We start from the raw sequence: 24,406 nt of genomic DNA on the forward strand, positions 1-24,406 counted from the left end.
CCAGTAAACTGGCTCTTTTATAGCGGGGGGCTATTGGGGCTAAGTTAATGATTTAGGTCCCAACGGGGGCTAAGTCCCCCCTGGGAAAAAAAATTTAAGCGCCCCCTCTGGACAAACTCCTGAATACGCCTCTGGTTGCTTGGTTTAAAAGTAAAACACCATTATATCAAATTAATGTTATGGGATAAAGATTTAAGGCTTCAGAAATGAGCATTACAAGTTTTGCATTATAATATATCTGAGGTTATACTTCAGGTCATTTTTTACTGAGACCTAGACTACGTTAACTAAAAAATTTCGACATTAAATTTTTAATCAGCCTCAATATTGACGTGTCGCAACGCCTTGCCCTTTTGGTTTTACCTTACTAGCTACTTACACTTTTTTGTAGCTCTAGACCTATACGTTTTAAGAATGCTATGCGCTTGATTCTAGCTTAAGTTTAAAGGGAGCAAAATACTGATCAATTTGTGTGTAAGAGCGTGCCACATTTAGGGTTGCAGTGTTTTTATTGTGTCGATAAGAAAATCTTTCCATTTTTAGCTTTTGATAAATTTTGATAATGAAACATTTTCAAATTTTTTCTCTCATAATCTCGTCAACTGTCTTCTTAAAACTTTTATTTTGAATTTCGTGTCGTGAGTTGTTAAAATTCCTTCTTGCAAATTATTTCACAAGATGGGTTTTAAAATTTAGGGTTTAAATTTTTCCTAACCTTGGATATGTTTTTCCCCAATAAGTTTTTTTGAAAATTTTAGAATTCTGGCAAAAATAAAATCATAAAATACAAATTTTAAGAAATTGGATTTTGTCTTTGTGATAATTGGGCCATATAGGATAAACTGGTTTCTTTTGTTTGAGGTCAAAATGTTCGCAGGCTTTTGTAAATGTCAACTTGACTCTCTGTAGAGGGTAAACTGGCTTTCTTAGTGCGGGGTGTCTCAGTATACTTCCTCTCTTAGTGCATGGTGTCCCAGTATACTTGCTCTCTTAGTGCAGGGTGTCCCATTATACGTCCTCTCTTAATGCAGGGTGTCCCAGTATATAAACTTGCTCTCTTAGTGCAGGGTGTCTCAGTATAAATGCTCTCTTAGTGCAGGGTGTCTCAGTAAACTCGAACTCTAAGTGCAGGGTGTCCCAGTATATAAACTTGCTCTCTTAGTGCAGGGTGTCCCAGTAAACTGCACTCTTAGTCCAGGGTGTCTCAGTATCTTGCTTTCTTAGTGCAGGGTGTCCCATTATACCTGCTCTCTTAGTGCAGGGTGTCCCATTATACTTCCTCTCTTAGTGCAGGGTGTCCCAGTATACTTCCTCTCTTAGTGCAGGGTGTCCCAGTAAACTGCACTCTTAGTCCAGGGTGTCCTAGTATCTTGCTCTCTTAGTGCAGGGTGTCCCAGTTAACTTGCTCTCTTAGTGCAGGGTGTCCCATTATACTTGCTCTCTTAGTGCATGGTGTCCCAGTATAATTGCTCTCTTAGTGCAGGGTGTCCCATTATACTTGCTCTCTTAGTGCAGGGTTTCCAAGTATATAAACTTGCTCTCTTAGAGCAAGGTGTCCCAGTATACTTGCTTTCTTAGTGCAGGGTGTCCCATTATACTTGCTCTCTTAGTTCATGGTGTCCCAGTATAATTGATCTCTTAGTGCAGGGTGTCCCATTATACTTGCTCTCTTAGTGCATGGTTTCCAAGTATATAAACTTGCTCTCTTAGTGCAAGGTGTCCCAGTATACTTGCTCTCTTAGTGCAGGGTGTCCCATTATACTTGCTCTCTTAGTGCATGGTGTCCCAGTATAATTGCTCTCTTAGTTCAGGGTGTCCCATTATACTTGCTCTCTTAGTGCAGGGTTTCCAAGTATATAAACTTGCTCTCTAAGTGCAGGGTGTCTCAGTAAACTTGCTCTCTTAGTGCAGGGTGTCTCAGTAAACTTGCTCTCTCAGTGCAGGGTGTCTCAGTAAACTTGCTCTCTTAGTGCAGGGTGTCCCAGTAAACTGGCTCTCTTAGTGCAGTGTGTCTCAGTAAACTTGCTCTCTTAGTGCAGGGTGTCTCAGTAAACTTGCTCTCTCAGTGCAGGGTGTCTCAGTAAACTTGCTCTCTTAGTGCAGGGTGTCCCAGTGTATATTTGCTCTCTTAGTGCAGGGTGTCCCAGTGTATACTTGCTCTCTTAGTGCATGGTGTCGCAGTAAACTTGCTCTCTTAGTGCAGGGTGTCCCAGTAATCTGGCTCTCTTAGTGCAGGGTGTCCCAGTAAACTGGCTCTCTTAGTGCAGGGTGTCTCAGTAAACTGGCTCTCTTAGTGCAGGGTGTCTCAGTAAACTTGCTCTCTTAGTGCAGGGTGTCCCAGTAAACTTGCTCTCTTAGTGCAGTGTGTCTCAGTAAACTTTCTCTCTTAGTGCAGGGTGTCCCAGTAAACTGGCTCTCTTAGTGCAGTGTGTCTCAGTAAACTTTCTCTCTTAGTGCAGGGTGTCCCGCTCTCTTAGTGCAGTGTGTCTCAGTAAACTTTCTCTCTTAGTGCAGGGTGTCCCAGTAAACTGGCTCTTTTATAGCACAGGTTGTCTCAGTAAACATGGGAATTAATCGTCTTCGTTCCACGTAACATTTATTTGTAAAAGGAATCTATCAAAAACCAAGAATATCGTTTAAGAATTAAGAATATTCCCTTGATTTCTGAATTTTAAAATGTGGTCTGTCTGCTTTTACCTTCATGATTGATTGGAATATTTTGTGTCAGTTTCATTTCATTAAATACTAACTAGGAAAGCTAGCTATGTCTGGAGTTTTCACAATAAAAGTCAACCCACTCAACTGAGAACTTTTTAACAAGGCTTAGGATATTCCTGTAGTCCTATCGAGTTTCCTAATCAAAATGTGAGGTAAATCGGTCTAGGGGTTCATGAGTTATGATTGGACATCCAAACAAACAATTAACCTGACACACTAACACATATCACTACTTTATATAACACTAGCGTTGCCCAGAGTACTCATTGTAACTCCCGCCGTTTACCCGCTCTTGGTCTTAAATTACGATTTTAGCTACTTTCCTCGGTAAAAGTCGAATCAACCAAGTTAGCATCTTAAAACCAAGTTAAAAACATTCCTGTGGTTCTACCAAGTTCCCCAATAAAAATTTGAAGCAAACCGATCCAGGGGATCAAACATGGATTACTACTTTATATAGCACTATAGCTTGGGAACCTGCAGCGCTGGCCAAGGTTACTTGACGATTTACCGTGAAACTACGTTTTCGCTATTTAAGTCTACCCACTCAACTTAGAAATTTAGGAAACCAAGCTAAGACCATTGCCGTGGGTCTCCTGAGTTCCCCAATCAAATTTTGAGGCAAATCAGTCCATAGGCTCATGAGTTATGATCGGACAAACAAACAGAGACGCAGACAAACAAATTACACAAAACACTTACGCATACAAATGCTCTGCTTATCCTTCTATAATACATTATAGACTTTTATCCTTAAGGTGTGGGGCGATTATATTTGACCCCTCCCGCACGGGGGGGGGGAGTAAAGTACCCCTTTTTGAAAAACTTGGTTCCTATCTGGTGGTGTTAAAATATTTCCGATCTAAATCTGTATGCATGATAGCCGGAAATTCTGTAAAAAGTGTAATATATTATCGACGGACTGGTATCTTGCGAACAAAGTACAGAATTACGATGGGAGTAGGTTGCTGAATATGCTCAGCCTCCTACTCCATTGATCGAGACATATATTATACTTTTTACAGAATTTCCGGCTATCATGCATACAGATTTAGACCGGAAATAGTTTGACATCACCAGGAAGGAACCAAGTTTTTCAAAAAGGGATTCAAGTACTTTACTTCCATCCCCCCTACCCCCGGTGCGTGAGGGGTCCAAAAAAATCGCGTCACTAATGTGTAGGTATCTTAATATCATAAGAAGAATAATGAAATATGAGTCTAGAAAAAAGTAATTGGTATATTGAATTATATCTTTTTCAGAATTTGTCTTGAATTGTTTCATTCATCAATTAGAAACTTAATTAATAGAATTATAAAAATGTCCTTCTTTTAAATTTTATAAATTTCTAAAAACCTATTATTAACAAAAATGATCTGTAATTCAGTACTTTTGTGTTTTGAATCTTTGTACCAAGCATTGATCTCCATCATATGCAGGATTATTCCAATTGCTTTCAGGGATAATTTTAAATGAAAGATTAAGCATTTATTTTAAAATTTAAAAGTACCATCATTGGATTTCAAGATCATCAAGATTAACAATATTCAAACAAAAGTTCAAACCTCTGATTAACTTTTTATCCGCCTTTTTATCTACCAACAGAGGAAGGTTAAGTTACTTAACGTCCCTTTCGGCAATTATGTGAAATAACTGCAACCGCTCTGCGAAATTTTCAGGAAATTAAAATTTTAACTTAACCACGGGTTCGCTCTGGATGTTTTGTTGGCAAGATCGGTCTTGGGAATCCTTGGTAAAGTAAACTTCCCTTAATTTCCCTGTAAAGTAGTTGTAAATAATTAAACAGAAACAATCTCAAGGAATAATAATTGTCATCAAACATTTTTCAAAAAGAGAATATTTGCAAATTATCTTTTTTCCATCTCATGATCTGAGTTCGTTTCCCTTTTGTCCATTTGACAGCCCAATTTTTTTTAAATCATCTTTCTAGATTGTTTATTTTCTTGTGGTTTTTAACAATTTTTTATAGATTTTGATGGTTATTATATAGTTAGAACTGACAAAGGGTCAACCCAGACCGAAATATATTTTCAATAAATGTGGAACTAACGTCTACTTTTTTATTCTTAGTTGGTCCATCACCATCACCGAATTTTAAATAATATACTTTATATCTGAACTAATTAAAATCATCTATTTTTATTCTGAATGTTTGTTATGTTTTATTTATTTTAATATTCAAAATTCACAAACGTGATTTTCTGTGTATTTCTGAACTTCATTGTTTTCTTCAGTAAATATTCTAGCCATAGAAAATTTTTTTCTCATATTTCGTTCTGGAGAACAATAAACCTTATTTCTTTGCAACCTAAGGACCTTACGTTTGCTACAAATGTTGGGGAAAATTAGTGTTTGAAACAAGATATCAGTTCTGTTACCATAAACTATAATCTATATCTATCTAATAAAACATGACATTCGTATATATGTTGCGTATAGCCAGCCAAATGGATGGACCGATTGGGCTGACATTTTTTGAGGACACTCATGGGTAGACGTGACCGGGGGTGTCATAGGCTTTAAAAAAAAAAAAAAAATTTTTTTTCAAAAACGCCGGGTCCTACAGCTAGTCTTGCATATAATAAAACAAGACATTCGAAATTTTTTCTTATTTTTCAAAAAAAAAATTCCACGGGCAACGCCGGGCCCCTTTGCTAGCTTTCTTTATATTTGAAATCAAAACATTTTATTAAAGGAACGATACCCTGAAACCTTTCTGATCAATAATGTGGAAGATATTGTCGTTTTTTCTATGTTTGAAAGTGTTTAATTTTGATGATTTCTATATCTTCTCCAAAAGTAGAAATGCGCAAATCACTTTTGTAGAGACCCCACAGTTGAAAATAAGGAGTTTTTGAAATTATAAACGATTATTCATACTTGATCAGAAAAAGCTTTTAAGGGTACCGTTGTGAATCGGGCATTGTCATCTTTGCATGGAGGGTCACGCTTACAGTCCCTTTAACATTTTACTAGTATTGAGTCCTTACAGATATTCTCGATATAAGAAATAGAACCAAGAAAAACAAAATAATCAAATTAATAGCATTTTTCAATATTAAGATACGAAGAAAATGGAAAAACATACTTTTTAAAAAGTTTGGTCTTATAGATAGATAGGATAAAGTATAGAACAGAAAAATTCAAAATTGATAAAATTGCGTATTCTTTCTCCCAAACTCAAATCAAAATTAACAAAAATTATTATGAATCCTTAAAAAAGGGCCTATGAAAAATTTGATCAACATATAAAAGTAGCTTTTATATTTGGGAGTCAACGAAATCCTTTCAAGAACACTTTTATTATTTTGGTTAATTTCGTGGTTGATATATTCACCAGTTGATGATAGTTCTTTAATTCATACAAGCTTAAGTGCCCCGTGTTGCCCGTGGAAGATTCTAAAAATCCAATTTTGAAGAAAAAAATTAATTTAAAAAAACATTTCTATTAAAAAAATAACATTTTTAGCCTATATTACCCCCTAGGGTATCCATGATTTCCCTCAAAGATTTCAGCCAATTCGGTTCATTTGGCCAGCTATAGCTCTAACATATATATATATACATATATGTAAGCGAATACTTTATTAAATAAACTAATAATTCAAGATTTGAATTTGTATTCGTCACAAACACTCATATTCTACTACTTATATTTTTGCAATCCAATTTCGTAGACCTTAAATATTTCAAACAAAAAGTTCTGTGAGATCAAAAAATTTAAGTTTAATATTAAAGGTTTACACCGCCAGGTTGCAAGGATATAGTCATTAGAAAATTTCAGTTTTTGGCAAAGACTTAATTTCTTAGATATAGATTTTTTTCTGAAGTTTTTTTTCTCTCTTACTACAGCACTTAACCCCGATGGTATTTTAAAAAAAAAAACTACGAAAATCCCCCCCCCCAAAAAAAAAATGCCCACTTGCGCCCTCTGATATGAAAAATCCAAATATATCGTACTTTTTTCAGATAATAAGAATGGAGCCTAATAGTTTTAATGGTATTCGGCCACTCGGTATAGAAGGTAGGTCGGGGAGAGGAGAGGGGGGGGGTAGTCCCATGGCCCAAATTTCAAACAATGGATTCCTCAAACCTTTAAACTCACGTTCTACAATCTACACTTGATTTCCAAACTTAAAAAAAAATTCAATTTTAAAATATAATTTTAAGATTTTAGGAGTGCTACTTTACAAAGATGATATCATGCAGTTGAATTAAAAATGTTTTTTTTACGTTCGATCTTTAATAAACTGGTTTTTTTCTCAATTCTTCAACAGTTTTGTTTCAGTTGAAAACAAACTTGAAGTCAGTTTGGAGCAAGCTAGGTTAGACATGGAAACTTTTGAAACAGAATGTACAGCCCTTAGCCCTGTACACAGATTATCTGTACACGATCATGTGCAGTGTACAGCAGAAGAGCTTCCAACTTATGAAATACTAGGAATTGATCCTACAAAGGGAATAATTGATCCAAATGATCCCATCAATGTCGAATCTAATCCCTTGCTTGATCCTGATCCGTTTCTTGATCCTGATCCTGATATTAATCCTAATCTCGAATCTAAACAAGAATTCAGTTCCCAAAGTGATAATACTAGTGCCAGTGAATGCAAAATAAATAGTTATGAACATTATGAGATTTTAGCTGATCTCGGAAAGATGATAGATTCTGAACCTGAAATTACCAGTGATATTTATGATAATACTGAATTTGAAATTAAACCTAACTCAATGCATGATAATTTGAAAACTAATCAAAGTGATGAATCTAAACCTACTAAGGGAGATCCCACCATCGAAATTAAACCTAATCCAAGGGATGATATATCTAAACCTAATCCAAGGGATGATATACCTAAACCTAATCCAAGGGATGATATATCTAAACCTGATTCAAGGGATGATATATCTAAACCTGATCCAAGGGATGATATACCTAAACCTGATCCAAGGGTTGATTTTATATCTAAACCTGATCCAAGGAATGATATATCTAAACCTGATCCAAGGGATGATATATCTAAACCTGATCCAAGTGAGATAAAATCTGAACCTGCTCCGAGTTCAAGGTTACAGTTTACTCCGATAGATGGAGGAGCTGGAGGACCTGGTCTAGTATCCGTCCCTGAACACGCTCTCCTCACTCGGGTAAACAAAATTATAAAAACCTATTAGGGGTGTATATTTTCTTTAAAAATCACGCCTCCTCTCTTGAAAATGACCCCCCCCCCACGAAGTTAGGAATTTTTTAAGGGGTTAATTATAACATAATTTTAGGATTAATTAATAAACTTTTGAGCAAAAAGTATCAAAACTATGGAAAAATTTGCTTCGCGCCCATCTAGTATTTCCATTGTGATTATTTTCTCACTGTACATTTTAAAACAAAAACAACAACAAAATTTTCGGATTTTATTAAATACTTGTGGATTCTTAGAATTTTCAAAAATCGAATTTTGTTAGACAAATTTTTAAAAAATTCTATCATCTTTCCCTAGGAACATGAGACCCCACAAAAAATTTGGACTCGATCGGTTTAGCTGTTTTGACGTTTAATGGATGCAAACAAACAGACAGACAAAAGAAAACAGACAAGCAAAGTATATATTTAGATTCCGAACTTAATTTTTGAAAAATTATACAAATGTTGGTATATAACGAATAAAGTTTTCTCCATATTTAATTTTCTAAATATTATATAATTGCAACCTGACTAGTCCATTTTGCTTTACTATAAATTCTGTTAAATCAAATAGTCTAAGTTAGAAAGATATAGGAACTTGAAAATTAGAATTAAAGTTATTAGTCAGTTACTTTAGGTAAAAGAAAATGTCCACTAAGTATTAATAAAATAATTAGTGTTTAAAAATAGATTATTAAAATAAAAATAAAAAATTATTAAAATAATTACTGTTTTGGTCTTGAAAATTTATCACTTTTTGGAACTATTTTTCCCCTTGTTCTCTGAAAACAATTTAATAGAAAACTGTGATTTTAATGTTCCAGATTCTTTTGTTTTGTATTTGCCCTCTCCTTACAAATTATCAAGTTGCAACATTATTGCGTGTAAGCTAAATAATCCAATTGTTATTCAGAAGAAAAATACCAACACTACAATACGGAGAAAGTCGATACGGGTCTTGTTGAACCGGCTAAAACCGGATTTGTCCGGATCTCTGGGAATCCCGGTTTCTTAAAGAAATAAATATTTATTTTTTACTTAGAATAAATCATTTCTTTGCTTTCTTTGCTATAGATTTTAATAATTGTTTGGCTCCCTACATAAATTTCTTCTGAATATTTAGATGGATCCTCTGAATCAAAGTACCCCGCCTGCAACGGAAATGAGGGTAAAAAATAAACATAATTTGTTTGATTAAAAGTAAACTAAAATAACTAGAATAGGCTTATCCGAATATTAGATATTTTGTTTTTTAATCTCTAAGTTCATATTTGTATTCATATATTATCGTTTTTTATCCCTCCCCCCTCCCCCCTTCCCTTACTTTTCAATCATGCATGCCCCCAAATGCACTACTCTTTTTTATTCCTCCTTAATCCCTCAATCTTACCCTGGGCCTTAACCTCTCCAGGTTCTCCCTACACTCACAATTGATCCTATGAAAAAAATCATTTAACCTCCTAACTCTCGACATGATCTTCAATTTCACTGTAACCATGCCCTTTAACTTCTGAACCCTCTCAATTGTACCCAACGCCCCTGTACAATCCATTTCTCTTTTATTTTATTCCTCCAAGCCCCCTCGATTAGATATTGGTCCTCAAATTTCATCAACCCATGTAACCATTATTTTATCCCTCCGCGAGGGAATATACTAATCCTACAGTGTCTCTCTCCGACTCCTCCGACCTATGACTCCGATTTCTAAACTTTATATTTAGGAAACTGATTATACTAATTCTCTAGATCCCTCCCTCCGACCTATGCCTCCGATTCATCAGCTATATAAATTTAGGAAAGTGATGATACAAGTGAAACCTATACTGAGAGTACAACAAATACTGCAGTTAGTAGTAAACCTGGAGGTTAGTTAACTCATTTATATCTAATCATAAATGTTCACCCATCTATCCTGGGGTTGAAACTTTTTGATGAAATAATCCTAGTCCTTATAGCCTTATTTTGAGAAATTCAGAGATATCCTTAAAAATGTAACTTATCTTTATAGAGGATTAATGGTTTCTGAAGCGATTAACAATTCAAAAGTTCTAATCTCCGGCCATCGTATGTTCAATTATTTTTATCATTGGATAGTACAAACTGTATATAAGTTGAAAATGTTACTATTTGCTAATTTTTATCTTCTCACCTTTTTTTTCCTTTTTATAAAATAGTTTAAGTCGTGAAAGATAAGAATTAATCTAAATTATTTACAAAAGAATTGTCCAACTCGAAGTTTATGAGCATTTCTTCTCGGTCTTTTTCGTTCTTGTGGGGGGGGGGAGGGCATTTTTTTGAAAGGGTTAGATAAGATAAGAGAAGATAAGATAAATTAAGATAAAGTTTATTGCTAAAATACATGTACCTGTGTACAGAACGATTATATTAACAGTACAAGTATAACGCAATTAGGTTGGCTGTTTTGATTATTTTTTCCACATAATTTCAATAATGATAACAAAACATTTCAATTAAATAGATTTAAGGAGAACTATTAGAGATCAGGGTGCGAATTTATCTCATGCAAAATAGTTTATACATTAAATATAATAACTAGAGTTTAAAATAATTTTCTGACATGTACACATGTTTACAATTTAGAAGATACTCAATACACACACATTTATACAATAAAGCCCTGTACACTAACTTTAAACTTGTATGATTTTCTTTACTCAAATTGGAAAATAAGCAGAAAATGTTAATGAAACCACTAAACCACTAAAGACGATAGAACTCTTCCTTGGAGTTAGTTTTACCATTAAAATGAAACCTTGTACGAAACTTTAAGGGGGGTCCCCTTTCTTAAGCAATTTTGGTGGCTGGGTAAATAACTCGTTTTGGGGAATTTAAAGTACAAAAAACTTTTATAAACGCATTAAATCTGTCTTATTCTACTAGTAGAGGAAAACAAGAAACTTCTAATGCAGTTTTTTTTTGTTCACCACTCACTGTAACTCCTACTTTACCTCTTTTTGAGTCCTTGGAGTAATCAAAAACTAAAGTTTCAGAGTTTCTGGCAAAAACGCTAAGGTTATTCTGCAGTTTGCAATCATGCCAACCCTCATCTTTTAATGGCCAAGTTGTGTTTTTAATTTCAAAATGAATTTAGTTTTTTTCACAAACCCTGAGTTTCTATTTCCTATAACTTTGCAACCCGATTTTCATAGACCTTAGATATTTTAAACTATGAATTTTGTTGGATAAAAAATCTAAGTTTGAAATATTAAAGTTTCTACCATCAGGTTGAAAATATATAGGAATTAGAACATTTTAGTTTGCGGCAAAGACTGCTTAATCCGAATATCCAATGTGGACACTTTTAATTTCTTGCTTATTCCATTTTTTTTGGGATATTGTACAGAAATAACAAAAACCGTTTTTTCAAAATTAGTGAGTCCCTCCCGTTTCTGTTTATGAATCTTAAATGGCGCGCAAAATTTCAAATTTCCCGGATACGCGATTCTGATAGGTTGAATCTTATACACTTTTCATGATACAAGTACAAGATTAGGTTAGTCACGAGATTAAGAAAAAGAAAGGATCAAGCATTGATCTCGATATCCAAAATTCTAAAGTTCCCAGCTCTGTTATCTTTTGATAAAGTTTGTTATATCACAGTCAGGGGTGTTAATTTCATTTGAAAAAAAAATAATGATAATAAAAATAATAAAAGCCCCTGCCCCTACTTTTCCATAAAAAATATCTTATAAGTTAACTACGATGAACATTTAAAGAATTTTAATGTGAAATTACGATAAAATTGGATTTTTTTCTCAATTTAATAAATTTTGCTTTTATATGGATTTCTATAAACTTGTTTCATTTACCTTGATTATGATTAAAAAAACATAATTTGCTTCGTTTCCGAAGTGAGGGGGGGGGGTTAATTGCAGTTTGGGAAAATAACAACTGTAATGCACAAACTGTAGGTTTATAATTTTATCAAATAAATGCATTAAATGCAACCGAATATTGATTTATATAAGTAATCAGTAATCTGCGTTATTCAGATAATGAACTTTTAACATTTATTTTACAAAAAAAAAACAGAAGTAAATTAGACGGTTGTACTTAGTACAACAAGAAAATTAAAGTATACAAACAGTGAACTTGTCCGTCTTCACTGTTAATCTTGCGGAGACATTATAGACAGATTATTACAGGAATTGCAGCCATTTACCGTTTTCATAAAATAAACTCTAGCAGACATAATTATGCTATAGGCTTTTGAGATCAGGTACTACAATGCTAATTTATAACAAAGACGATATCGAATTCGTCACTGAATTCCCATGTTTTTTGGAACACCCTGTATATTTTTAATAAAAATAGTATTTTCAATTACTAAGAAAAAGAAAATTTGGCATTTTAACTTAATTTTGTATCTTTCCCTTTGTATCTTTCATTTTTAATACTTTTTGTGAAAAAAACACAGTTTTCAGAGTTGAAATTGATATAGCAGGCAAATATATATATATATATATTGGGTTAGTTTAGTATATACACTCATACTGTTATCATCCTAGCTTCAGAGTTAAATAAAGGTTGTAAATAAGTTTTACGCAAGCAGTTTAACAGTTTTTAATCAAGGCCATGACGAGGCATTTACACCCCTGATTACTTTCTGTTTTGGTCTAGTTTCAGGGTGAATACAGAATTTTGTCCTTGGGGGGGGGGAGGCTCTCAGGCGCGAGTGTTTTTACAAAATTTATACTTCCAACAGCTGTAAAATGAATGATATGAGTCAATTCATTAAATATGTGTGCGAATCGCAAAAGATTATTTTTTAAGTACCTGGTTTACTTACAGCTTAAATTACAAGAAATAATCATTTATAGTTTCTGGGGAAAAAAGCATAAAAATACCAAAGAATGTAAGGCAAGGAAAGTCAATTGCGGTCGTGAATACTCTGCGTACATATTGAAACCAGTTCTCTTTGGGCGGAATTTGTAAACAATAATAGATGCATCAGTGTTCGTTTAGTATCCGAGGAGGTTAAAAGCATTAAATTTTGATAATTTGGATAATTCACATAATATCAGGCATCGACATCCGTCTTGTGGTTACAGCGCCCAGAGACAGTACACTGCAGTACTAAATATGTGTACACTTCTGAAATAACTTTCCTTGCCTTACATCCTTGAAAATACCTAGGTAAATAATAAATTCAATCATCTACATTGAAAAAGGACAGATAATGTTACCTTTTCTCTTGAAGTTATTGAATTAATGATTGATCTAACCAACATTCATAATCTAAATTCATTTTCGATTTTATAGAACTTCTGTCAAAGAAGATAAATCTTGTTAGTTATCAAATATGATAATCAGTTAGAAATTTGCCAGGTTCAGAATTTTCTCTAGATTTGGAACTGAGTTTTTGCCACAAACTCAAATATTCTAATCCCTAAATCTTTGCACCGAGTGGTGTTTGATATTTCAAACTTGGAATATTTTACCAAAAGAATTCAAAGTTTGATATCTAGGACATTGGGTTGCAAAGATAAAATTAAAGGGATTAAAATATCAGAGTTTCTGGGAAAATTTCAATTCCTTTAAGGAGAATTAAAATTTACTTAAAAAAATATCTGATTATTAAAAAAGAACAATTCAAAAATATCTGTCCTTCAACAATGGAATATTCTAGGGCTCGTGGATGCATATTTACAAAGACCTTGACAATTTTATCTCTTGGCAGACACTGTGCTTTGTCTCCATGAATATGAATTCTTGCTATATTAGATAGTCTAGAAGTTAGGTACAGAGGAGTAAAAGATTTGGAAGTAAAGACTGATAAAACTCTAAACTCTCTGAAAGTTTACTCTTGAGATCCGCCAGGGTATGAGAAGCTATTTTCTCTGGTAACAAATAAAGCAAACCCATGGCCTTTGATGTTATTGGAGCAAATCTCTCTTCTAGCTGCATTATAACAGTATCCAAGAGACAAATTGTTCTCTATAAACTCAACACAAATAAATTACAGTTCAGAACTTTTTTTTACATTAAATGTTTACAATAGCCTTTAGCCTTGAGAATTGAGAAAGATAAAAATATTTTTTTTTAAACTAACTATAGTATGATAAAATTTCTACAATAACTCTATTGGTTTTTTTTATTCCTGTGATACTGATTTTCGCCATTCATATTTTTTTCATAATTTTATTCAACTACAAAGCACGAGATAATACAAATAAAAAAATCACAATTTACTATGTAGTTTGGACCCGCCTAACCAGAGTATGTTGTTTTAATTGGTTGGCCATTCTTTCTTTCTTTTCATTCTGCAGGTGTGGGGCATGCCCCCCTTACAGAGGCGCAACTCTAATCTTCTCGAAAATTAAAGATTAAAGAACTAAGTGACATTATTGCAATTTAAGAAATTCAAAAACTTTTTATGTCTGTACATTTTAAAAATTAAACAAACAAACGATGATTTGAGAATTTTCTCTCATCTTAAAACTAACAATCCGATTTAATGGATTTTCTAATAAACAACTTGTGGATTTTTAGTTGTTTAAATTTAATTAAATTCTTTATGAATTATTTATATATATTTTATTCTTAAGCTGAATTTATTTAACCTAGATTCTTCATTCAAGTTATTGCATTTCAACTGAATTTATTTCCATCCCTTTTTATTCTCTTTTTACAGATATACTAGGCGTCTTGTTTTGTAATTGATTGATTTAGAATACTGTTGTGTACTGTAAACAAACATTTCTAATAATTTTGTTATGACAAATCATCTAGATCCTTTTTTCCTGCAGAATTAATTATTATAATTATAATAATTATATTTTCAGGATATCAAACCCAGTTTACGAAAACAGAACCCCTAACAGCCAGACAACAGGTAAAAAGAACTCTCGACATTTTTTACAATTCTTCACAGGGAAAATGCAGAACTTAAAAGACAAATTGTCTAAAAATTATCTTTTTAGAATGTATGTAAGGATTGTAAGTTCTAGAAAAGAAAAAACGATAAAAAATCAACTTGAGAAAAAGGTTTTCTTATATTTACTCCTTTAATTAGATTTAGTCTGAAGTATTGTACCAAGAGCAGCCAAAATAAATTTTCGAAATTGACCACAATAATCTAAGATTAAATGTCATTTCTGTGAAATTTGTGTAGACATATTGTTTAGATGGTAGTGTGGTTGACAGTATTAGTAAACTATATTTACTCCTGAATGCAGGTGGTGTTGTACATAGGTAGCGCTTATTAGTAAATTATGTCTAAGCGGCGCCATTTTGTTAACTATTTTATAGTGGCGCCTATTACCAAACTTTGTCTTGGTAAGTAAACTATGTCTGGGTGGCGCTTATTAGTAAACCATATCTAGGTGGCGCTTATTAGTAAACCATATTTAGGTGGCGCTTATTAGTAAACCATATTTAGGTGGCGCTAATTAATTTACTTTATCTAGGTGATGCCTATTAGTAAACATACTATACATAGGTGGCGCCTATTAGCAAAGTGTATTTAGGTGGCACATATTAGGAAAGTATTTCTAGGATGGCAGAAATAATTAAAATATATCTAGGTGGCGCCGGCGCCTAATATTAGTAAACTTTGTCTAGGTGGCGGGTATTAGTAAAATGTTTAAAGGTAGTGCATATTAGTAAAATATATCTAGGTGAGGCATAGTATTTTTAAACTATGTCTAGATGGCCCATATTAATAAAATGTATCTAAGTGGCGCAAATTAGTAAAATATATTATGGTGGCGCATAGTATTTTTATACTATGTATAGGTGGCGCAATATTCATCTGGCGCCTGGCATTAGTAAACATTGTCTATGTGACGCACATTAGAAAAATTTATCTGTGTGGCGCCTAGTATTTCAAACTTTGTCTAGTTGCGATTAGTAAGATATATCTAGGTGGCGCCTATTATTTGTAATCTACGTCTAGGTGGCGCCTGTTAGTAAACAGAATATATAGGTGGCGCCTATAAATAAACCATACCTAGATGGCGCCTATAAGTAAACTATATCTAGGTGGCACATATTATTTTACTTTTTCTAGGTGGCGAGCTTAATAAAATATGTCTAGGTGGCACCTATCAGTAAAAAATGTCTAGGTGGCGCATATTAGTAAACCATGTCTAGGTGGCGCAAATTATTAAACCATGTCTAGGTGGCGCATATTAGTAAAGTATGTCTAGGTGGCGCATATTAGTAAACCATGTCTAGGTAGCGCATATTAGTAAACAATGTCTAGGTGGCGCATATTAGTAAACTATGTCTAGGTGGCGCTGTGGTTGACCCGAACCTCTACCCAGGACGTAAACCAGGAGTTTACCAGCCTCCGAAGCCTTGTTCTACCTTCTGTACAGAAAAAGTAAGCGTCTAGATAGGTCTAGGTCGGAAAAATAGACAATTTTACTAACTTTGTGATTAAAAACAGTTGTCTTAGCTTGATTTTGATGATCTATTTTACATTTTACAATTTTTAACATTATGTATTTCTTAGCTTTATATTTCAACGTTTTTACGTTTATAGCTAACATATAGAACATAAAGGTGTCTCTAGTTATACTATCCATGCCAAGTTCAACTACTTCTTGGTACTTATTAATTCCACACTCAGAATTCGCAATATTTCTATTGTTTAAAGGTTTTCAAGAAAATTTCTCAAATTCTCATAAAAACTCAATTTATCAAATGCAGTGTGTCTTACAATATATTATTTGTTGACAACGACTTAATTTTAATATTGAAAAAAAAACATGCCACAAAAGGTCTTCTTTTAAATTGTTATGTTCAAAAGGACATCCTGTATTTGCCAGCTGGGTTGGGTTTGGGTGACGTTGGAATTTTAAGAAAATGTTTAACCCTGAAACTAGGGAAATCGTTACTTTTTCAAGGTTATCAGATCAAATTTAAAACAATAATTTTTAAAGAAGAAAATTAAAAAATTTCAAATCGTTTTGAGAAAAATAAAATCAATTTGATTACAGTAATACATATTACACAACACGCTTATTTAAAGAAAACACTGATTTTTCAGTACAAAACTTACTATGTACTCGACTTCATGAGAAAACACACATACATATATTTATAAAATACTAGCTGAAGAGCCCGGCGTTGCCCGTGGATTTTTTTAATTGAAAAAAATGTCATTTTTTGGCCTATGTTACCCTCGGGGTACTCAAGGGTTCCCTCAAACAATTTCGGTCCAACCGTTCGGCTAGCTATAGCTAACATATAAATCCACATATTAACAAATGTATATATATGAGCTAAAAGCTATATTATATATATGCATATAGTGTTTTTTTTTTTTTTTACTTCGTTAATATTAAAGGGACTGTTAACGTAATAATAAGACGCCATTTTTAAAAAGAGTCAAATAATTTTATTCTCAATTTTCCGGCAAATAAATTCGTAAGAGGTCTAATTTTAATTAAAGGTTCTGGAAATTGCGTGTCCCTTTAATATAGACTTTATCAATTCTTTGAGGAATCATGATCTCCAATTAAATATGTACAGTCGGGTCAGAACCTCTAGGGTTCACATTTGGTTCATGTCTCACTAGTTAGTGCATAATGTTCACACCTGTTTAGATCACGGTGTTATTGCATGAGCAATCCATTTATATTTTTAGTAGACGCCATTAGACACCGGTAACTTTATCCAGGGGTGGATACTGTATATTTAAAAGGTTTTATGAAGTAAATAAAATGTTTTATTTTTAAAATTTAAACCAAAGATTAAAATTTGTTTTTAAATTTTTTTATGCATAGTTTAAACTCTATGAACTAACGACCTACAATTATTAATTTTGGTTCAGTACATGTTAAGTACATGCTAAGTACATGTTCAGTACATGTTCAGTACATGTTCAGTACATGTTAAGTACATGTTAAGTACATGTTTAGTACATGTTAAGTACATGCTAAGTACATGCTAAGTACATGTTCAGTACATGTTCAGTACATGTTAAGCTTTTTGTCGGAAGGAAGTTGGAAATTATAAAAAAAAATTAACATAGAAAATTGAAATTTAAAAATCAAAATGCATTGATAATTTTGCAACTGAATTTCTAAGCAATGCCTCACAAAATTTAGTAAAGGGACTCGGACTGATACCCTGCCAAAACTCTATTGTGTTAATCTTTAGATCTTTGCAACCTGATTGTGTAAACAGTTTATTCAAACTGTTTGCGACATCAGGTGACAAAGATATTGAGGTAAGGTCAAGTTTAAGTAATCAGTTTTTTGCGCTACTTTACAGTTGCAAATGAAATGCTAATTCTTAGAATGAGTATGCAGGAATGCCAAGAAATCTGGTTTTTATTTTTAATCATCAATTTATACTGAGAATAGAAGAGAGCATACGATTCTATCTACCTATCAGAACACTTCTGGACCAGCGGCGTACATACGATTCTATCTACCTATCAGAACACTTCTGGACCAGCGGCGTACATACGATTCTATCTACCTATCAGAACACTTCTGGACCAGCGGCGTACATACGATTCTATCTACCTATCAGAACACTTCTGGACCAGCGGCGTACATACGATTCTATCTACCTATCAGAACACTTCTGGACCAGCGGCGTACATACGATTCTATCTACATATCAGAACACTTCTGGACCAGCGGCGTAAATGTAATACTTTTGGATGGGGTTCACAGCTGATATAGCTAAGTGGACCCGAGATTTTTGGTTAAATTTTTAAATCTTTGTATGGTGTACTGAAGGTTCACTCTGACAAATTGTCATTTTATCGTTCATTCTTGAAAAAGTACTAGTTCCTTAAAAAAAAATATTAGAAGGGAAGTTCAGGGTCCAAAATAGAATATTAGAAAGTTGTGGGCCCTGGAATATAAAAAACCGAGATACCATAAATGATATCGTTTAAACATGACATTGCCTCTCAAGTCTCAAATGCATCAAATGCTCCTTGTTTTGGGATTTCCAAAAGTGGTCTGCCATTTTGTAGAATTAACTAAAATATTGAGATATTTGTCTAAAATTTAAATTATTAAATACTACCAAGGTTGTTAAAATCATCAGTATCTCCATCTGTTTCGTTAATACAAAGAAGGAGGCTAAAGTTTACCAAGGTTTTAAGATTTATAATGTTTTCTAAACTTCATTGACAACTATTTACTTTACGAAAACCAAAGACAAATTTTAAGTCCAGGGTCCAGTGTCTAATGTACTGCATGACACCCCAGCCGGAAAATTAAATCTAAGCTTGTCTATGATATATCCATCTATTATATATTCATGAAATTATGAACTAAAGCTAAGAGTTTTGTTGCAAATAAGATTAATAAATTTTTTAAAACTTTTTCCAGATGCAACAGTTTGATTTTTTTGCAGTCATTCTCTTCCCCTTTCATCCTGTTTAATGCTTTTATGTTAAACAATTTCTGAAAATTCCAATCTTTTTTGCATTTTTAAATCTTAAAATATAAAATGACTAGCTTGGGAACTCAGCTTTAACTGGAATCCAAACTTCGTCTATAAAAATCAAATTGTTAACTTCCAATTTTTAAACCAAGCTAAAAGCATTCCCGCGGGTTCTACTGAGTTGCCAGATCAAAATGTGTGGCAAATCGGTTCAAGAGTTATGCCAGAAATACGCACACACATAATAAATAAATGATTGAAAAGATAAACTATCCGCTATAGAATTAATAAATATATAGAATCATACTTTAATGTACAATAAAAAGTTGCCAATTTTGTATTTAGGTATTTATTGCAAACGTCAAAATTATCCAAGAATAACATACATTTAGATATTTTATTTTTGGATAATTTATATTTATGTTTTTAGGACGAAAATGTCGCATGCCAAAAATACCGAGATTAGAAGAAACTTCAGCACTCGCAGCCTTATGGACAGATTAACTACTTCCAAGGTGATTAAATATTGTTTGCGTATTTGTAGCAAATAATACCTAAAGAATGCTCAAATGCCCAGATTGGTCTCTTCTAATTGGCGCTTTAGTAAATTTTTAAAAAATCAGCTGACAAGGAGAGGCTTAAAAGAACTGCTTTTGTGAGCTTGTTTCTTTGTCTATATGTTGTCTCAAATTATAACTTTCTATTTTTCTAGTATCTTTGAAACCCGATTGTGAAAATCTTTGATATATCAAACATTGACTAACGGAATTCATAGTTTGAAATATCAGGCTTTACAGATATAAGAATTCGAAAATAATAGTTTGAGACCAGTATTTAATTCCTGTTCCTTTTAGTATCATCAAGAAAATATTTTAGACATGTTTTCATATGGTTTAAGCTTCTTTGAGTCTTTTTTTTTGAAGTAACCATGAATATTGTCAGGGACTGAAGAATACCCCCTGAGAACCATGGTGTTCACTTATCCGGATTCGGGGGCTATGTCCTCAAATCTAATCCCGCTGTATACGCCCCTGATTATGGGGTATTATTTTATAATAACTGAATCTTAATTAAAATTTTATTTGAAACAAAATAATGGTAAATGGATAATAATTCATATCTGATAGTTAAACGTGTTATATTTAGAATTCATAATTACACCCTTAGTCCGATTCGTAAGCTTTAGTTTAACATCTTGTATACGCAAAGATCCTAATTATTCCGACGGTTCGATTCGTAAGCTTTAGTAAAACATGATTATAGAATTTGAATTACACCTACAGTCCGATTCGAAAGCTTTAGTTTAACTTGTTGTATATATATAGAATCCTTATTACACCCACAGTCCGATTCGTAAGCTTTAGTTTAATATGTTGTTTATATATAAGATCCTAATTATACCGACGGTCCGAATCGTAAGCTTTAGTAAAACATGATTATAGAATTCTAATTACACATACAGTCCGATTCGTAAGCTTTAGTTTAACTTGTATATATATAGAATCCTTATTACACCCACAGTCCGATTCGTAAGCTTTAGTTTAATATGTTGTTTACATATAAGATCCTAATTATACCGACGGTCCGATTCGTAAGCTTTAGTTAAACATGATTTTATAATTCTAATTACACATACGCACCAATTCGTAAGCTTTAGTGTATCATGTTGTATAAATCCTAATTTTACCTACAGTCCGATTCTAACGTGTTGTATATCTAGGATCCTAATTACACCTACAGTCCGATTCGTAAGTGCGAGACTGTTCTGGCACTCAGTGAAGGAAGAGATCCGCATTATACAACAGGTAAAAAGGACTGTTCTCGTTATCTTATGTGACTTTCTATAAAGTGGTCAGGCGCGCAACTAGGGGGGGGGCATGGGGGTCAGATACCCCCTAACCTGATTAAGGGGGGGCCCTTAAGAAGTCCTGAATAGGGGTCCATATAGTTCAAAAAATATCTAATTATGCCCCACAGTAATTTTTGTTTTAAACTTACACTCTTTAAGCAAACTCAAATTAACTATAACTTTTTTCAATATATGTTATAAATAAAATCCTCCTTTCTTTAAAAAATGCCTCCAAATTTGGATTTTTTAAATTACACTCGCACATTCTTATTCAAATTGCTCCACCAGACTTAAATTTGCCCCTTTATTCAACATTTGTAACCCTTTTTTTTAGAATGCCACCAAATATTTTTAATTTGCACTTAAATTTAATTTTGTTATCCCTAAATGTTTTAGAAATAAACTAACTTTAAAATTTACAGCCCTATCTAAAAATATTCCCCTTATTCTATTAAGATAATGCTCAAACAATTAAGAAGTTTTGCCCCCATCAAAAACTAACCCATAGTTTAAAAAAAATGCCCCTTTATATATTTTGAAAGTGCCCTTAAATAAAAAAAATTTGACCTAAAAAAAAAGATTTAAGATTTCCCATACACAAAATTCTCCAAACTGAAAAAAGCCCCCCAAAAAATAAAATTTGTCCCAAAAGTCTAGTTGCGCGCCTGAGTGGCATCTCCGATAATCAACTGTACTCCTAAAAGCTGTGGCTGATCAAGATTGAATAAGATAACCATGACTTTTTTCTCTTTGAAAACTGATTATTTTCATGCATGCCTTTTTTTTACATTAAGGGTGAGACATTCCTTTCTTCTTAAATTCTTCTAGTAACTTTTGGAAGAAGTGTTCTAAAACCTCCAAAAATAGATAGATCAATAAGCAATACGTATTTTAATAAAAAATTTCGCTTTTTAGTAATTGGTAGTTTTCAAAAATTACGGTCATTCTGTTCAGAGCTTTAATTTTGATATTTTGGCCAATTAAAAAACAGAAAATGTGTGAAAGAAAATTTTGTTCTTATGAATATACTTTGTTCTATCGAAACAAAATTGCAATATACGATCCAGCCAATTATGAGCTTTGATTTTTTAACTAAAGCTTATCAATTCTTCTTAACTCATCTGTCTTCTCACCACTTATTGTTTAAATAATATTTACAGTTTTCTCGGTTTCTTGAAAAAAAGGGCAGAGGTTTAAGAATTAAATAATCGGCATAACTCTGAGTTCGAAATTAATGAACACCGAGAAGTAGTTGAACAGCTTATTTCTTGTTCATTAATTTCCAACTCTGATATTTAGGATTCGAAATGTACGGTCCAGCAGATTTAGCCGGTCATCTTAATCAAGCTCATCATAAGTAAGATCATTCTTTATTAAAGTGCAAATATTTGTTCATAAAAATTATAAATGTTATTATTTTTTCTATTTTCCTAAAATATAAGCTATATGTAGCAATAGCAATGTTATTATTATTCCTATTTAGCAATAGCAATGGTGTTACTTTTCATATATTTTTAGGAATAGCAACGTTTTTATTATTCCTATTTGGCAATAGCAATGGTGTAATTTTTCTATATTTATATTAAGCAATAGCAACGTTTTTACTAATCATATTTAGCTATATAGCAATGGTGTTATTCCCATATTTAGCAACAGCAATGTTTTTATTATTCCTATTTATGTTTAGGAAGCAGTCCTCTAACGGGTCGTTATTTAAACGGTTCTCTAAGACCGGAAGTGATATATTTGGTAAAACTATTCTGCAGAGCAGACAGGGAGATTCAAACGGTATGGAGACATCAGGAATAGTGGCTGTCAGGTCAGTTCTATTTATTCTGTTTATAATGATAGAAAAATGTACAATTATTTTCACATGCGGATTTTCTACAAAAGTAACTTGTGCATGTTTACTAAATGAAACCATAAAGCAGCCATCAGAACTGAACACTTTTACAACTAAAAAACAACAATATCTTTTACATTATTGATCAAATAATGTTGTCAAGAGAACCTTTGTGAATCGGACATTGCTATTTTTGCATGGAGAGTACTTGAAATTACACTTACAGTCCTTTAGAATTTTACTGCATTTACTAAGACCCCAATATTGTCAGTTTCTTGATAGTCAACGTTTCTCTGCCTAGGCCGGTTAACCGGTTACGGTCCACGACTTCTCTGCTCCAGTGCTCCAGGTGTACATCTGTACTAAGTGTTAATTCTCGCGCCACTTCACAGATGTCTCTGCTCTCAGATAGAAAAACTTTCAAAAATCCAGCAGCGGTAAGTTTTATCAAACTTAATTGCAGTTTCAGTTTAGAAGGTCTGTATGACCTAGTGTAAAGTTTAAGTTACAAAGAATCAAGGTTACAATGCAAAGACAGTTATTTCAGAGGTGTGCGCATCTTTTGTACTGCAGTGTACTGTCTCCGGGCGGTGATGTAAACACAAGACGGATTTACAATCTGACATAAAAAATGAATGAAATATTCTGGTCATAGGAAACTATTATGTGAATTTTCAACATTTTCAAAATTCAATGCTTTTTATGCTCCTCGGTTACAAATTGTTTCAATATGCACGCAGAGTAGATCCGCAACTGCAATTAACTATGAAATATTCACAATTTACTAACAATGTCTAGCCCTATCAAAGCAAAACTTATCATCTAATGAAGCGAAACATTCCTAATAATTGATGCAAATAATAGTTAAAATTATGTATAGTAGCAGAGCATTTATTTTAATCTACCCTTGCCAAAAACATAATTTAGAAATTGTTATCGAGTTTTTAGTGCTACTTCTAGCCGTCTGAATGTCAAGTATGACTTTAAAAACCTTCTTTTTTAGATTTTATATTTAATATTTGATTCAACTTTAGCATAATTTTTATCAAAAGAGACGGGGTATTTTTATCCAGAGTTCGAATTTAATGCATTTTAGCCGCGTCTCAAATCCCCCAAATACCGGTTACAATTGAGCGCCGGTTTAAATCTTGAAACATTAAATACGATCTTAAGTGGAACCTACCACATTTGAGCCGTTGCTTAAATGTATGCCGTGGCTCAAATTCTTTAAATTCGGCCTCAGGTCTTACACATTCTTTAATACACTACATATTGTCTGAGTCGTCTGAAAGTATTTAATCGATTTTGTTGTCACGTCACATCGATATGGAAAATTAAACTGGTTTCTTTCTCCTCCAAGTTGCAGATTATAGCAGATATACTGTTTAGTTTGAGTCATGGCTTGTTTAAAAAC

General features: G+C 33.0%; 1 protein-coding gene across 1 annotated transcript in view; it reads left to right on the plus strand.

Moving 5' to 3' along the window:
• The first annotated feature begins 6,712 nt into the window (after positions 1-6,712).
• The window catches only part of LOC111709591 (uncharacterized), a 31,237-nt gene continuing 13,543 nt past the window's right edge, over positions 6,713-24,406 (plus strand). The window contains exons 1-11 of the mRNA XM_023483325.1: positions 6,713-6,763; positions 7,028-7,887; positions 9,045-9,089; positions 9,717-9,786; positions 14,728-14,777; positions 16,177-16,268; positions 19,731-19,815; positions 21,021-21,105; positions 22,449-22,506; positions 22,837-22,968; positions 23,294-23,486. Coding sequence (XP_023339093.1) covers positions 6,718-6,763; positions 7,028-7,887; positions 9,045-9,089; positions 9,717-9,786; positions 14,728-14,777; positions 16,177-16,268; positions 19,731-19,815; positions 21,021-21,105; positions 22,449-22,506; positions 22,837-22,968; positions 23,294-23,486 — 1,716 coding nt within the window. The 5' untranslated portion in view covers positions 6,713-6,717. The remainder of the gene's footprint in view (positions 6,764-7,027; positions 7,888-9,044; positions 9,090-9,716; positions 9,787-14,727; positions 14,778-16,176; positions 16,269-19,730; positions 19,816-21,020; positions 21,106-22,448; positions 22,507-22,836; positions 22,969-23,293; positions 23,487-24,406) is intronic.

The sequence above is a fragment of the Eurytemora carolleeae genome, unplaced genomic scaffold, assembly GCF_000591075.1.
Source record: "Eurytemora carolleeae unplaced genomic scaffold, Eaff_2.0 scaffold985, whole genome shotgun sequence".
Classification (NCBI taxonomy): Eukaryota; Metazoa; Arthropoda; class Copepoda; order Calanoida; family Temoridae; genus Eurytemora; species Eurytemora carolleeae.